This window comes from Haliotis rufescens, unplaced genomic scaffold (genome assembly GCF_023055435.1).
Source record: "Haliotis rufescens isolate VD_foot unplaced genomic scaffold, xgHalRufe1.0.p SCAF_7, whole genome shotgun sequence".
Classification (NCBI taxonomy): domain Eukaryota; kingdom Metazoa; phylum Mollusca; class Gastropoda; order Lepetellida; family Haliotidae; genus Haliotis; species Haliotis rufescens.
In genome coordinates, this window is record NW_025964361.1 from 17798560 (window position 1) to 17816494 (window position 17935).

Sequence of the window (17935 nt, forward strand, 5' to 3'; positions counted from 1 at the left end):
CTTCTTCCCCATAGAGGGGAATCGCAGTCTTCTGTTGCACGCCACTTCAGCGTCCACCACAGCACCATTTGCCGCCTTTGTGACCGATACACACTGATACACACAGTTCAAATCCACTGCAGACCGAGAACCGGCCTAACAAGAGTTACCACCCCTGCACAGGATCGCTACATTCGACTGTTCCACCTACGTCATCGCAATGCCACAGCTACGGAGACTGCAAGACGCATCCCTGGTTTGAGGAGGATATCGGACCAGACTGTCAACAGACATCTTCCAGAAGACCAGTTATCGACCCTGTTTTGCAACAGATCCATCGACAGCGACGCTTGTGTGGGTGACATACCTTACAGCCTTGGAATTTTAGAAACTGGAGACGAGTGTGGTTTAGCGATGAATCATGATTTCTTCTTCACCGGCGAGATGGAAGACAACGTGTTTATCGTCGTCGAAATGAGCGTTTTGCCCCACATTGTGTACGTGTATTCGACAAATTCGGTGGCGGTAGGGTCATGGTGTGGGGGCCATATCCTACACTATGTGATCTGACTTGGTTGTGGTTCAGGGAAATTTGACAGCAAATCGCTACATGAATCACATTCTTTAACCTCACCTTGATCCAATCATTGACCGCCAGAGGGAGCTGTTTCAACAGGACAACGCTCCATCACACACAGCTCGTGTCACGGTAGACTACCTTCATAATGCCAACATCGACGTCTTGCCCTGGCCGTCCAGATCTTCAGATCTCAACCCAATTGAACACCCCTGGGTTGAACTCGATCGACGTGTACGTCAACGTCAGAATACGGCGCAGACACTCCCACAACTGACCAACGCGTTACAAGCAAAATGGCGCAGAATTCCGCAGGACAGAATTCGTACACTTATCCAGTCAGTGCCTAGGAGATGCAGAGCCGTGATTGCTGCCCGGGGCGGTCACACAAGATACTGTGTTCAGTGCAATCTTGTGGCCTTATGTGACATGACAATGAACATTTTTCAATGCCTTTGTACAACGGCAACATGTGACTATCGAGCTCCAAAATTTCATATTTGTATCTATTATATTAAATAAAATATATCCACTTTATTAGATGCAATAAATTTACTAAAAATCTACCTGTGCGCTTCTTTTTCTGAAGAGTGTATATTGATTAATATAAATATTTGGATAAATCCTTAATAAAAGCTCAGAAAAAAATTGTTGTATTATTGATGGTTATATGACAGTGCGCGAATTATATCCCAATTATCCTGTTAACTGTAATTAGTTCTGCAGGTATATACCAGTATATTATATCCTTGATATATTCTGTAATTATTGTCAGAATGTTTCAATGTATGCAGATGATTGATAAAATACTCGTTCGGAATCCCACCTAAATCAAACCTTAATAGCTATAGTCAGTGACACTGCGGTATATTAGTGTAGTGTATAGTATATAATGTGGTATATTCTTATTAGATGACCACCTATGATATAAAACGTGTGCTCCTAGATCTTTGGCCGCGTCATACCCAAACACGTAAAAGATGGTACTTTTTGTTACTCTGCCCGACGTTCGGCATTATGGGGATGAGACAAGGACTGGTCGGCTCGGAGACAGTTTACTGTGTCTAAGTGACGTTTCCATGCATGTTAAACTGCGACATGGAATCTCTGTGGGCTATGACTATAACTATACCTTTTACAAACGTCCTTTATAAGTGAATGTTTCAAAACATGTTGGTAACCCTCAGAAGAGTTTTGGAGAACAGTGCATCAATTAACACAATTCTTTTGGATTTACTCTGAGATTATGGTGTTGCAATAAATTGTCTTGCGACCGTTGTCCCTTTGTTCACTGGTTATTTCTGATACGTCCTGCACTTGAGATAAGAACGAGTCTAAGTCCTCATTCTCTTATTTCAGGGATCTCACTTGTGATAAACAACATGGAACTGATTGGACTTTTCCTGTTATTCGTGGTACTTTCATCACAGGAGGATGCTGTTTGTGGAAGTGACGTTTCCAGACTTTCAAGGTTAGTCTTCCACGTATAAATGAAACAAAGCAATCCACCGGGAAGAAAGGTATAGTATCAGACGCTGAAGGTCAGACGCAGGATGGAGGCATTCAGTACTGTAAACGTACAGGAACTTATTGTGAAACCATCAAACAACCAAAAAATGGTATACAACTGACACTTGTATTACAAAATTAACTAGGTTTACAAATTACTGGACGGCAATTACAATGGCACTACACAATAGAGTAGTAGTACTTTAATCAATGGCAATACATGATATGATTGCAGTGGTCAGTACAAAATACAAAAATATAATTGTGATAGCAAAAGTCATTGATAACAAGCATGAAATACTCATATCCCCCGCCAATATGACATGTCCGGTTGTGTGCAATGTATTAGCTCCTGTGAACTGTGTTCAATGATCCTTTTTGTAACTTGCCTAATTGCAGTAAGGACATATGGACGAACAACTTCTTTATAACAATTAGAAGCGGCGTTTCGGTGTAGGTTCTAACACCGTTATCAAGCAAGTGAAGTACAGAGTATGGTTGACAAGAATATATACAGGATAGGCGGCAGTGTTTATACAGTTCAGTAGGTTTAAGATCAGTTACACTGTTGTATTTTTAATGAGTTGTGTTATTACTTAAGTGAGTGAGGGAGTGAGTATGGTTTTACGCTGCTTTTAGCAATAGCACGGCGGGGGACACCACAAATGGGCACATGTACCCATGTCGGGAATGGAACCCGGGTCTTCGGCGTGTGGTAAACTCGAATTTTTTTGTTTTAAAATCCCAAACTATCAAAAGGCACCAGTTCACCACTAGACCTATCTATGTGCCTAAAATGTTTAATAAACGCAGGCGTATGTGAAACATTATGAACAATATATGTTTCTATTCGCTCACTTCTCCGATGCGATTAAAATGAAATCTGTGACTTCCGAATCTTCAGCACCGAGGAGAGGCAAAGAACAAAAACGTCCAGATAGAGTAAGCATAAGATATTTATACCAGCCCGGTGAACTCGAAGGAGGCCTACGTCGCGCAACCGATCCGATTTGGTCCCTTAAGATATATAACATTAGTCGATTGGTTATGAAAGAAGAAGAGCCTATTCTTTATTATCGTAGACCGGGAAGGGCATTTGTACGAGAAGAGTTGCTCATAGTTCCCAACGATACAGCATTACCGCCCTAAGTAACCATAAGCATAGGTAGTTACACCATCCTTATCAATCCATCTCTTTGTATCTAAGGGGGAAGTAGTATAGGTAATGATGGTTCTGCCGCAACTCCACTGGAGCAGGATTCGTATACCTATACTGCTACTACAGGAGGAATTTTTTATGCCAAAATGATGATGCGATTTAATGATAGTCATGAGATTAAGTTAAATTGGCTCTAGCTCACCAATACCTGGGGCCAATCATTGCTTCTATTAGTATAAAAATGATAATGTGATTCAACGAAAGTCGTTTTAAAAGAAATATCAATATTAATTAATAATGGATAAAATTTACTATAGCCCACGAGGATATTGGAAAGGTGTAGGAGCAATAAAAAAATTAGCCACCGCGGCTAAGGTATCTAAAGATGTGGCCAAGGATTGGTTAAAGAAACAAGCGATGTGGCAGATATATTTACCGGCACCGCGTTATATACCGAGGAAGAAGTTTGATATTTTTACAACGAATGAAGTTCATCAGGCTGACCTCTTGTTTCTTCCCCACGATAAGGTAAAACGCAAAACGTATAAATACGCTTTAACCGTAGTGGATGTGGCTAGTCGATACAAAGAGGCTGAGCCATTAACCTCGAAAGAATCAACAGAGGTAGCTAATGCACTGAGTCGCATATACAAACGTGGACCGCTAAAATGGCCTAAGCTATTTCAAGTAGATCCCGGTCGCGAGTTTATGGGATCGGTAACTAAACTGTTAACAAAGCACGATGTTGAAATCGTCCGTGGTGAAAGAGAGGCCCACCGCAGTCAAGCTATCGTCGAAAGATTTAACAGGACATTAGCGGAATGTTTGTTTGGCTATCAGTATGGGATCGAAATGAAATCCGAGCGATTGAGATCAACCGAATGGGTGACACGATTACCAGCCGTTGTATCAGCGCTGAATAATGAAGTAACGAGATTAATAGGGAAGAAACCATCCCATGCTATTAAAATGAAATCAGTGACTTCCGAATCTTCAGCACCGAGGAGAGGCAAAGAACGAAAACTTCCGGATAGAGTAAGGGTAAGATACCAGGCCGGTGAACTCGAAGGAGGCCTACGTCGCGCAACCGATCCCATATGGTCCCTTAAGACGTATAACATTAGTCGATTGGTTACGAAAGAAGGAGAGCCCATTCTTTATTATCTTCAAGATGGACCGGGTAGGGCATTTGTACGAGAAGAGTTGTTCATAGTTCCCGATGGTACGGTATTACCACCATAACCATAAGCATAGGTATTTACACCATCATTATCAATCCATCTCTTTGTATCTAAGGGGGATAATGATGTCTTGTTCATTCTTAATCCATATATCCTATGATTGTAACTTCTGAAAGAGTTCATCTCGTGTTTGAACGTTCTACCGTTGAATAATGATTCTTTATACTGTTCGTGTTTGATATGCTTTTTTGCCACATACTTCTTAACACCCTTAGCTTTTCTTATCTCTCCATTATCGGACTTCTTTATAGAATACATCTTAGGTCTTAATCGGACATACTCAGCTATAGGGGTCCCAGCACATTCATCCTTCATCTTACCTAACACCTTTTTATTTACTACGCTGTGCAGTGGATTATCTTTTGGGTAATCGCTCGTGTCGTACATATCTATTTTTTCTGCCATATCTTTATACACATCCTCGGTTTGTATTTCCATCAACAAAGAATCTGTGTCGGTATATAACACCTCGCATCTATCGCCGTATTGCTTCTTAAGTTCGTTGTAATAAAAGTCATACATTAAGTGTTTTGACAAGTCGAGAATACTCATACCGACGTACACCGGTCTGTTGAATTTTATATTACTCTTCTGCATATGCAACGCGGCTAAGTCGTTATCGAATATCTTGCTTCTGTTAAAAGCCGGACTGGCTATAAGTTTCCTGAGTCTTTCTTCCTCATTAGATCTGACTAATTTAACATCAACACGCTTCCTTAGATTCTCCATAGTTTTACCAAATACCGAGTTATTCATGAGCTTATATAGATTCTTTTCGAAATCGCTGGTAGCTATCTTTCTTAAATCTGTGTTCAACCTTATATAGGGCTCCATCCAAGGGCTTTGATCGAACTTTAGAACTCTGTGTATTTTCTTAAGTTTCATACCTAACGATAGATACAACTGGAGATTTCTGTAGTGAACTATATATTTTGTTTTATCCATCAAATTTGGTACGAGTTTTTCTACGTTAGCTTACCTACTATTACCCATCAAGGAGCGTTGATATTCCGACATCCAATCTTTATTAACCATTAATCTTTCGGGAGCTAGCGGATAACTGTTATGGTCTTTATGTAACGAACTTGGATATTCCAAGTCAACTTCTAGTATGTACCCTTTATTCACTTCGATATTATGGATATCATTCACATTAATATCATTGACCCATTCAAAACCACCCGTGGGTAAAGGTTGACTCATAGCCCATCCGTACAAATTGTTGGCGTCGAGATATAATATGTGCGTGTCGGGTTTACTGGGATCGTATCCTTCCACTAATTTATTATTAGCCTTAGAATACCTTTTAGCTGCCATCGATATACCACCTCTTAATCCTTTCTCAATAAACAAGTGCATATCGTAATCTGTGAGTAATTTTAGTTCTACGCCGGTCTTCTTCAACAATGCATCCCACGATAGTCCGGGACTGGAATAGTACCATGCCGGGTCCAAGCCGTATTGTTTGAAACACGTCTTTCTAAATATCTCGAATATATCGGCGAGTAACAGTACATCGGTTTTTAAGTACAGATCGTGATAATCGCCTAAATTCTTACAACCTAATTTATCCCACACCGTCAGAGCGTGTTCATAATCGGCATCTGTTATTTTAGATTCTGTTAAGTTACTATAGAATGATTCGAGGGGTGGTAATTCAGTTTCTTCGAATCTAGACCAATCATCCATATATTCGTAAGGATATACACCTTTTCTCAGCAACAAATGACGTGTTATCTTATCGGTATATTGATTTGTTATCGCAAAGTCATCGGGATTGTTCGCATTAGCTAAATTGTCCAGGGAAGATAACAGAAACTGTACGGAGTCTATGAATCTAAGCCCATTACTTTGCTTTGTTCTAGATTTCCCATCCTTGTCCCTATAATGTATAGGTTTAGTCAACGAGAACGATATGTATTTTTCCATATTATTAGGAATGCATGTTAAACCGCCGTCGGTCTTCGAGATAGCTTGCATAATGAGATGTGAATCGTATCCCCTAAGGTTATGAAACACAACGGGGATGGGTATTGTTTGAGAGTTCATTTTTAGTTTCAAGTTACACTCGTTATGAGCGGCTCCCCGATAATTACCCGTGACGTGACAATGATCTCTTACGGAATCCCCATCCAGGGGTTTATTACAAACGTGACAACTCGTTGACTTCTCATAGGCACTCCAATCATCCCTCGTCATACGCATGGGTATCTTACACGATAATTTTTCCCTGATTATTCTCTCTTCATTTTGTAGATATTCTAGGAACTTTCCCGCTGCATGGGGACCTCTGTAAATCACGGGAGTGTTTGTTTTCCCATCATACCTTACAACTATATATCCAAACCCACAAGGAATATGTTCTTGAGTTTTGTACGTAAAACTATTATCTTGATTATTATCTTGATTATTTTCTATGGGTTTGATAAGCGCTTCGAAGTCGGCGTAAATTACGTACGGTACTGGCATTTGATTACAATAATGTTCAAATTTTAATATATTTTTTCCTTCTTTAGGCATATCGATCCTGATAGCATTCTGTCCAACCCCTCTACAGTCTTCTTTATGCGCTTCTAATAGATCTTGTCTGCTGTACCCATGCAGGCATCTTTCACAGAAATATTTCTTTCTAGCATGTTTTGTTTGATCGTATAGTAGCCTGTTTAAACTCTTTATCCACGTATAATGATATTTACCATCTTTTTCGATCAGAAATGAATTGATTCTGGGGATATTTTCCGGAGCGGAGCTTATCCTGTGTACAACAATTCCTTTAGAATGTCCGAAAACATTTATAGCTAAATTATTTTGCTTTTCCACCTTATCAATTTGTGATATTGGTGTAGGTTCGTCTATACCATCGAAGTTGAGTCCATTGTTTTGAGGATAGCTAGAAGGTCTATTTGCAATTTTAGAATCTACGGGGAACAATGCAGATCTTATCATCATTCTTAAACAGTCATCGGATTTATTTTTTACGTTAATTATGGCTTTTTTCTTCTTATAATACGGAGGTAAATCTATATAAGATCCACCTTTGAAAGGCATATAATTTGCTATATCTAAATATAAACTATCGATTTTATCCACACCCCAACCAGAACCTCTATTAGTCCAGCGTTCTAAAGTTTCCTGTATCCTCTGAATTGATGTATCTAATGATGAGTTTATAGTATCGGATTCGGTTATAACTTCTTGATTGCTACGGAAATATGGTTCGGTATATTCGGTGCTATCGTCTGTGTTACTTTTACTCAATGTCATTTTAATCGTCAGCTGGTATTTTATACTATGTAAATCATCTAATTCCTCGTTAATTTTACTCGATATGATGGGCTTAATATCGTTAACATCCATGTTGGAATTAATATCCATCTTCCAACCTCTTAGATATTTACCAACGCCGGCGGATGTGGGTACAAATATTAATTCTTGTTGTTGAATATCATCATCATTATTATTATCATCATTATCAATAGGTTGATTATTATCTAGTAAAGCGATCAATTCAGCTCTTCTCATTCGAGAATAACCTCTCAGCCCACCGTTTCTCGCTCGAGCTTTGAGTTCTCTAACAGTCTGGGGTCTGTTGTATTCCAAACCGAGTAAATCCATCAATTCAGCTTTTCTCATACGAGAATATCCACGCAGTCCACTTTGCTTTGCCATAGCTTTTAATTCTCTGACAAAAACCATTGTGGTTGAATGGTATATGCAAAATGAGACAAATGTCTAATTGGTTGTTTTTCATATATCTAAATACATATTCTCCCCAACCTATTCCTCTCATTGATGTAATCTCTCTTCCTAGCATAAATAATCTGGTTCCTGACCCTATCAGCACCGTGTTCCTTGCATAAACAATAACGACCTTTGACCCCTATCCCGCATACAGAACACGTATAGTTGATGTTTCCGCGCCTGATGTAATAGTTGTGTATCCCGCAGTAAAAAAAATCAACACAGCGTCGGTTACAAAGGGTAGTCTTTCCCATGAGTGTAAACTTGCAGTTATTCATGGTATATACATCTATCATATCATTTGTCTAAATGCAAATCACAGCTACACTATTGATTATGCTATTTATAGATCGCTCTAAACTAGGTCATGGCTTATACATATCCACAGCTGTCACTCCGACTTATGCATGGTATAGCTGAAAATCAATACAGAAGTCAATCCCAACATGATAAATGTGATCTCTCGGTTCTTTTGTTCCTCTGACGGTGTATAAAACTGACTCATTGTTGGTCTCGGTATTGGGTCTAGTTTTTTCCCATAAACGAGGAAGTATTCGTGCATGGCAGATTCAACATCCTTAAACGTTTGAATTGAATGTCCTTCCTTAATCAGTTGTTCATGAATAAAGTCTAATCTCTTCATTCTCTGCTGTGTATATTGTAACTGGGCTGCTTGGTATTGTTCTAAAGCTTTATTATGTCTTTTCTGCTCCGAACCTCTCATACTAGAAAATAAAAAATTACTCCCCGAAAGAGCTAGAGCATTAACAATAGCTCCACCGACCATCATCACAATTGATGCCATATGTATAATAATATAAAATATTCAAATGTTTAATTACTTCATTATGTCTTCCGGGATAAGTCCTTGTTTGATGAGCATATCCTTCGTCGCCATAGCTAATCCAATATCCAGAACCATCATTGGTATGTCATATCCATTAAAATCTAGCTTGGGAGCTGTGGCTTTAGTAATCATTTTAGCCATACGGGCATATCCAATGGCCAAGCCGGTGACCACCGCTGAATGATACGTCGCGTTTACCAACATTTTACCGTCTGTAGCTGGAGTAGTCATGCTTCTTATAGCATTATATGAGGACTAACCTCTAATTGAACTTGTTGTTGCGGTGGGGGTGACGTTTTCTCTTCTCCGGACTTATAAAAGAACCATACAACCGCTATACCAGCAACTCCTACTAGTGCCCATGTTTTAATAGGATTAATATTTGAATTATTTATTAATTTTGCTTTGCGCGCCAGCCCACCTTTTCTTCCTGCAGCTATTTTCAAAGGATTCTTAGTAACTCTGGGTTGTTTTTTTGTTTTCTCATTCACTGGTGGTGGTTCCTTATTCACTTGTTGTTCCGCAATCTGTTGTTGCGTTTCCACAATCTGTGGTTCCTCGTTCACAATCTGTGGTGTCACCTGTGTCTCCATTTATATTATTAAGTGGGCACGTATGTTTAAATTGACAATACCTAGCCGTTATTAAAGCTGTGGTGAACGGAGCTAAGAACATTCCGAATCTATGATAAAACTCACAGCTCACTGCGCTTATAGCGTGTTCGATGAATGGGTCTTTCTCGAGAGATTCGCATAAATACAGGCGATGTTCTGCCGGGATGGGGAGAAACGTACTAGCTACGGCTGTGTATAGTTGTAATATAGAAGACCCTATCGTTTTAGTCATGGTAGCTCCCAGTCTAGACTCGTAACGAGCGTACAGTTTTTTAATCTCTTCGTCGGTCATGTTATCAATTTTTTCGATGGTATAATTTTCTCCCAAATATTGGGAACATTTTCCACCGGCTACCAAAGCGGCAAGTCTTTCTCTATGTTTATCTAAAGATTTATCTAAAGATTTATCTGCATCAGATTCTTTGAGCATTTGTTCGATGAGTTCGTCGCATTCCATAATGTAATACCTAAGGAGATATTTAAGTCTAACATAATATAATATGACATATCCAATACAACCCGTGATAATGAACTGTTGTGAAAGAATGATGATTTCGAACCACATTTTATGTAATATTAACCGCTAATGTTCAATTTGCTACATTTTTGCTACATTTTTGCTACATTTTGCTACAATTTGCCATAATTTGCTAAGCAATTGCATAAGCAGCTGGTTGATCGGTTTTTAATACGAGTTTACAGTGCTTCGTTGCCGCTAACACTTTTCTGACTTTGTCTCGTTCGCCCTTGGTATAAATGACATCATTTTCGCGTAAACATTCCTCGAATGAATCTCGATCTTTGCAATGAAAGAGTGCTACCCATTTGGTCTGCTCTCTGAGATCTTTCAGGACAGAGTTGTATTTTTGAGTAAGTACCCAAACGCTATGTTGAGTATGCCGACCGGAGAATGCTAAATACGAAAGCATATCTTTCTTTTTTGTGAGTTCTTTACTCGCGCTGCAATCGTCTATTACGAAAAGGGTCGATTCTCCTTTGTATTTTTCGTGACATACTTGGAGGCAGTCTTGTAAACGATCGCCCGGATCGACTCTGTGTACCCCATTGTCATTCATTACCCAATCTCTCGATAGGTAGGTTTTATTAACGCTTATAGTCGGGCACAGAATAATGATATGATCGAAAACGTCCCTATAATGACTTTCTAAAATATCTAGAATAAAAGCTGTTTTTCCGCAGCCCGTTTGCCCGCATATGATAGCGCAGTGCGGATCTTTAGGTAAAAGATTATCAATAGATTGCTTGCACGAATCTCCCATTCTGTATATTAAGTTGCGCATCCATAATCACGTACAAATATATGTTTAATTTACCAGCCGCTTCCTGAAGCTTCGTTATCTGTATGGTGGCACCCTCGCTAGCATTTTCTATTCTCCTCCCACTGCCGTGTAATTGGTCATCGTCCGTTGTTCGCATGTCGAGCCATAGCGCGTACTTCGTGGTGAGGTATTCACCCATCGATACACTCCCGAGAGACAGATCTTTCACGACCGCGTTAACTTCCGGAGAACGTTTTATAGAAGGAAGTTTTTTAATCTCATCCCACTGGTGATACGCTAGCATTCCTTGGCTATATAGTTGATTAGGAACGCCCTCGATAGTCAATTCTACTTTTGTAATCTTGGGATTGTAGAACTTCTCGGTATTTCTTTTAAACGCATCGGAGGGGTCCTCGAACAACATTAAAATACCCTTCAACGACCTCGTGGGAACGTTTAGATTGATATTCCACATCGTATCTTTTTTGTCCCTCGTGATCTTTCGGTGTCGCAGCACGCGATCATACAAAATGGCTAAACTTCCCGAATACTGGTTACGAATTTGTCTGGCTAATTCGGGATCCGTTATCATATCGTACTCCAGAGAGATATTGTCAATTGAATAGCTAGCATCATCATTAGCAGATCTGATTACTCTACCGTAGTCATTAAAAGTGAGTTCGTATTCTAACCTATCGCCTAGGGATGCTTGATAAAAGGGCATGTGGGAATCTAGTAATTCAAAGTCTAGGGGAACATAGAATCTGTTACCTAATGCGTCGGCAACGGCCTTATCTTTTTCGTTGGTATCAACACCATTTTCAGCACCCACGCGCAGTCTCAATGTGTTCTTATTACAAATACCTTGGTACTGTAAGTTTTCCCGCTCTTTATCCGTTCTCCAGAGATCCATGTAGCAATAGTATACATCGCTATCGTCGATACTCAAAACCTCATTACCGCTAATTTTAATGGCGATTTTCTTAACGATAGCACGACCTATGTTCTGAACGGGCTCCCTGTTAACGTCTGTAGAAGTCAAACTAATCGTAAACGCTAGTCGGACAGTTCCCGGAACTAACACATCGTGTGCGCCGAGATTAGGAAAGCGAACCATAAGCGTTTGATTCTGATCGATGGTACTAGGGTTATTAGTTATAGTTACAGACTGATGAATTGCTTTGACCCCTAATGGATCTCGAAGTCTACGTTGTGGGTTTAACTTGCGTCCGTATTGCGAAGACATTGTTTATATTGAAATTATGTACCCTATGTTTAATATAAAAATGGCTAATTTTGAACATAATGAATTAGATCTAAGTACATTTGATGACTTTGATAACCCAAACGAAGAGGGTACTGATGAAACCAACTTTGGTGGCACGAATCTTAACGATGAAATTTTACAATCAACCGTCAATGATTATTACGATGCCTTAAAAGATGATAAAAATTATGTTATCCCAATAGTTCGTGAGTATTCAAAGTTTATGCTAGATAGTAAAGGAATATTGCGACTGCGTGACTCTCCGCATATTGATCTTATGCATTATAGTACTCGTAAGCCCCTAGCCTTGTCTACTATAGCTGGTAAACATAGTCGCGAGTTTGTTCGTGATAAATTAGGTTTTGTAGAATACGGACGAGCAAAACTTCCCGCGAAGACTACTAAGGTTCTTCGAACCGTACGTACTGAACTCGGTAATACAGATGATTTGGAAGAAGCCTCTAACGTGGCCTCGAACGGACTCGGAGAAATCTTAGATACCTATTACGATAATTCCACGGTCAGTGTATCACCATATTCAGAGTTCAGTATTAGGGAATGACGAGGTCTTGACAAGGCAATGCGAACAATGCGGGGAGAACTCATCAATAATATAGCCAAGATATCCGAAATCGACAAGCATATAGCTCAAGAGAAAACAAAACTCGAACAGGCGGGCGATGAGTTCAGTAGACGCCGCGTAGCAGAAAGATTACGTAACTTAGAAGACGAAAGATCGGCCCGCCTCGAAGCTGCTTCCAGTAATAGAAAGGCACTTCGTTCGCAAATCAGTCGTATTCGAGAAACTATCGATCAAGTCCTCAACGATGACACTACACTGGCCGATAAAATTAAAACATTGTTCAGAGAACAGGGAATAACCATTGTCAGTATTTTAACCGCGTTGGGATTTATTATATCGACTTTGACTCTCTCGTTAACAGGTGGTAGTACAGGTGGAGGTACACCGCCTAGCGATAAAAATGGTATAAAAGAGTGGATAAAAAAGCATTTAAAAGCATTAGGTTCAGCACTGGGAAAGCTCGCTGAGAAAGCCGCGGCTGCACTTCCCGGTATAATAGGGAGTGTTGTTTCCTGGCTATTGAATTTATTAGCTAAGACCACCACTTGGCTTAGTCAAAACTTGTGGGGGTTGATCGTAGCAATTGCAGGGCTGTTGTACGTGTTCGCTAAGAACTATTTAACCACCAAATCAGTTCGCTAAGAACTATTTAACCAAATCATGAGTAAGCCAACCGAGACTCCACCCACTACGAGCGCTGTTTTTTCATCGATATGTTGTTGATTTTTAGCCTCAATATGCGGTGGTACTTGTGCATTAGTAGATGGTTGATCGATAGTTGGTGTTTGTGGCTTGACTATTCCCTTTTCGCCCGTGATCGTTTGCGTTATTAATTCGACGTTAATATCTGAATTTATACCTGGTTTTTGTTGATCGGTAGCGATAACAATTTTATTATTATAGCCTATCACTTGACCGATCTTAAGTTCCATATTACTCGGAGACATGTATAGCCCCGGCGCATAAACGAAGTCCACTTTGGATTGAGTGTACTGTAATGCATCTTGAAAACGCTTTATAGAAGATGGTATGTCAACTGGTGAATTAATGGCGTCCTCCACGTTTGCGACAAACTGTTTTTGTGCATCGAGCGCCGTCCCAGTACCGATAATGGATGTTCGTGTTTGCGATTGTGCACCGAGAATTGCCCATACATAAGTTCTTATCGATTCATTAAATCTTACAAATCCTGGGTTAGTAAAATTATTTTCCGTTTTATCATTAAGAAATTCATTCCAAGCGTTTGCGGTATCGTTCATTTGTATAAATTTTGTAACAATATAAGCCAAACCACCCTTAAAACTCATAAGGGAACCTCTCCAATCGTTACTCAAAAGTTCCCAGCCATGATTAAGATTATGCAATCTTACAAAAAGATTGTCTTTCTGTAAGAATTTAAATGGATTGAATGGTTGATGAGTTTTTTTAACTAAATCATCGCTTACTTCTTTAACAGTTCTTTGTCCGCTGTACGGAACACCTAGACCATGGTTTGCTCCTTTAATACGCCAATCTTTACTCGTAGAAACATTAAATTCATTACAAATACGTTCATACGCGGACCTATCATAATTATTATTTGTGGAATTCCACGCTCGATCCTGCGGTAATGGAGCACTAATTTCTTTAAGTATACGTCTAATCTGATAATACACGTGAAATAATAAAACAGACTTATTTAGCATAAATCCTGGGGCATTAACAGATACGCCACATCCTGTTGTGGCACACCATATGGCAAAGTTTAACTGATTCTGCCAAAATTGCATCGGATTGTGAAACCAATCGTGCACCATTTTATCGCTAGTTGCCGTGACCCTGTACTTTTCAAAGATATCGGGGAATTTAACGAAAAATTCAGCACCAGAGGCAGTTACTATAATCGATTGATTAGTAATGTATCTCGATTTCATATTTAAGTTATGATATAGTATCATTGTATATTTAATATGTATGTTACACTACCTGGAATAACAAATGGTCAGTCTATTGAACTGCTTCATACTATCGATAACTCGGATGGACAACTCGAAGTAGCTCTATGCGATGTAACGTATTACCCGCTGTGGACCAATATAAGTGCTGCGAGAAGAAATAATAGTATAGATATAATAGGTGAAAACAATGGTATTGAAAAATTCATTACTATACCTGATGGGTATTACAGCGTATGCTCACTCAATGATGAAATTTTTAAGCCTAATGGAGCTAGTCTAACACAAAATGAGTCGAATGGGATAGTGAAAGTCGACTCTGGAGAAAACGTTGTAGTTCTTAGGCCATACTTAGAAGTTACACTTGGATTTCATCATAGAATAGGAATTATAAATTCTAACAAACCACGACAGGGAATTAAATTACCCGATTTAGTTCCCTATAAAGAGTTGTTCATCCATCTGGATCAAATAAGCACGACGGATAATATTCAACTAGAAAGTCCTTCAACTCTACTCAGAAGTGTTCCAGTGAAAAATGAAAAATATAATAGCGGTAGAACGGAATCATTCTCGTTATTACAATATAAAAAATTGAAGCGGGGTATTATTTCAGACCTCAAAATTTCTGTATTAGATGTAAAACATCAACCTGTACATATAGGATACTTAAGTGTAACACTCCATATTATATAATGGTTGATGCATCAGGCCCTGGAACAGTAAGACAATGTAATACAATTGCGCTTTCCGATCTCGGAGACACAGAAGGATTTGATAAACCCGGTTACAATGGTAAGTTATACGCTTTACACTTACACGATAATGTATACAAGCGGAAAGAAGTCACATTCACGGGTAATCTAGGAGATTTAAGCGATGTCGATGTTAGTAGACTCCTTAAAAACACTTCGTACAATATTACTCGCAACGACGATAATAAATGGACTATGGTTGAAGCAAACATCGAGTGGCTACTGAATATCGTCATTATCCCACCTTATGTGATGATGGGTAAGGGACATAATTTAACTAAGATAATAAATAGTGGCATCGTACTCGCGGCTTATATCCCGTCAAAACGAAAAAGTGTGTTAGTCACTCCCCTGCCAGAAAACCCAGGTCATATGATATATAGTCGTCCGTCCTTAAAAAACATTAGTTTAAATTTGGTTACTGAATTCGAAGATATTAAAGTTAACCTGAGTGCAATACCTAATATTTCTACGCTTATTATTGAAGTCTTGTTCGGAGATGCACCGGAAGATGCCTTCGATATATTACCAGGTCTATCGATTAAATGGTTCAAGAATCACGAGCGTCAACGTTGCAGTATTATTCATATCGGAGCATCGCCCGTTGCAACCCTCAAGGGGGTCCAAATTATTAAAAGTGACAGTATTTCTCTTACTAAGATATTCTTGCCGTATAATATACATTTGATAAGGTTGATGTATAGTCTCAAAACATTTAAGCAAGACCAATTAAAGACTATTATATGATCGTTATATACACTATGAGTTTATATCCGGCGCTCGGTGAAGCATTTGAAAAGATGGAAACTGTTGATGGATTTCGATTACATCAAATAAGTGACATAAAACATCGAATAGGGAAGGAGAGGGAGTTGAGACTTGGATTGTATAAAAGGTATCGCAGAGCCGTGAATGCTCTGGACGGAGTTAACACCGCTCTTGTAGTATCTGGCATGGGACTCGGTGTAGCGGGTATCAGTTTACTATCAACTATAATCGCCGCGCCTATCGTGCTCGGCATGGAAATAACCGCTGGAGTCTCGGGACTGGCAGGAATAGCGATAAAATTCATTTCTCGTAGGTTACAAAAGAAAGCATTAAAACACGATAGTATTCGGATACTCGCCGAAGCAAAGTTGAACAGCATTGAGGATCATATTTCGACAGCAATGGCTGATTGTAAGATATCCGAGGATGAGTTTCGTTTAGTGCTGTCGGAGCTCAACAAATACAATAAAATGAACCAGGAGATTCGATCAAAATCTCGTAAGACCAGTGGTATTAGCGAAGACGAGAAAAAAAAGTTCATAGAAGAGGGGAGGCAACAAGCGCGTCAATTATTCCGTGCCAAAACCAAAGAACTGGTTGGAGATTAAAAATAGATTGTTTACTATCGTGTGATTACATTTAGACAAATGCTAACATAAATATATAATAATGGAGAAAGCTATTCAATGGAAAGAATTACCACAAGGTTTTTATTATATCAGTGATGCCAAACCAACCAAATACGGTTATCAATTGTTTCTTATCAATTTACAAAAAGAGTGTAGTTATATAGTCTGGTCTCCTAGTGAAATGAACGAAGAACTTAATAAAAATGTTGAATATCGCTTTATCGATAAAAATAATAAAGAATATTTTTATTACCATTTAGACTCATCTAAAGCAATGATTGGCCCCAGGTATTGGTGAGCTAGAGCCAATTTAACTTAATCTCATGACTATCATTAAATCGCATCATCATTTTGGCATAAAAAATTCCTCCTGTAGTGATGGTATAGGTATATGAATCCTGCTCCAGTGGAGTTGCGGCAGAACCATCATTACCTATACTACTGGGGATAATGATGTCTTGTTCATTCTTAATCCATATATCCTATGATTGTAACTTCTTAAAGAGTTCATCTCGTGTTTGAATGTTCTACCATTGAATAATTCTTCTTGAAACTGTTCGTGTTTGATATGCTTTTTTGCCACATACTTCTTAACACCCTTAGCTTTTCTTATCTCTCCATTATCTGACTTCTTTATAGAATACATCTTAGGTCTTAATCCGACATACTCAGCTATAGGAGTCCCAGCACATTCATCCGTCATCTTACCTAACACCTTTTTATTTACTACGCTGTGCAGTGAATTATCTTTTGGGTAATCGCTTGTGTCGTACATATCTATTTTTCTGCCATATCTTTATAGACATCCTCGGTTTGTATTTCGATCAACAAAGAATCTGTGTCGGTATATAACACCTCGCATCTATCGCCGTACTGCTTCTTAAGTTCGTTTATAAAAGTCATACATTAAGTGTTTTGACAAGTCAAGAATACTCATACCGACGTACAGTCTGTTGAATTTTATATTACTCTTGTGCATATGCAACGCGGCTAAGTCGTTATCGAATATCTTGCTTCTGTTAAAAGCCGGACTGGCTATAAGTTTCCTGAGT

The 17935-nt window shown here is 39.0% G+C and overlaps 1 protein-coding gene across 3 annotated transcripts in view; it reads left to right on the forward strand.

Moving 5' to 3' along the window:
- The window catches only part of LOC124151850 (glycine receptor subunit alpha-2-like), a 323326-nt gene that overhangs the window by 47812 nt on the left and 257579 nt on the right, over positions 1-17935 (forward strand). For all 3 annotated transcript variants that reach the window (XM_046524516.2, XM_046524514.2, XM_048387298.1), the window contains one exon: positions 1916-2027. In XM_046524516.2, the coding sequence (XP_046380472.1) occupies positions 1939-2027 (89 nt within the window). In that variant the 5' untranslated portion in view covers positions 1916-1938. The remainder of the gene's footprint in view (positions 1-1915; positions 2028-17935) is intronic.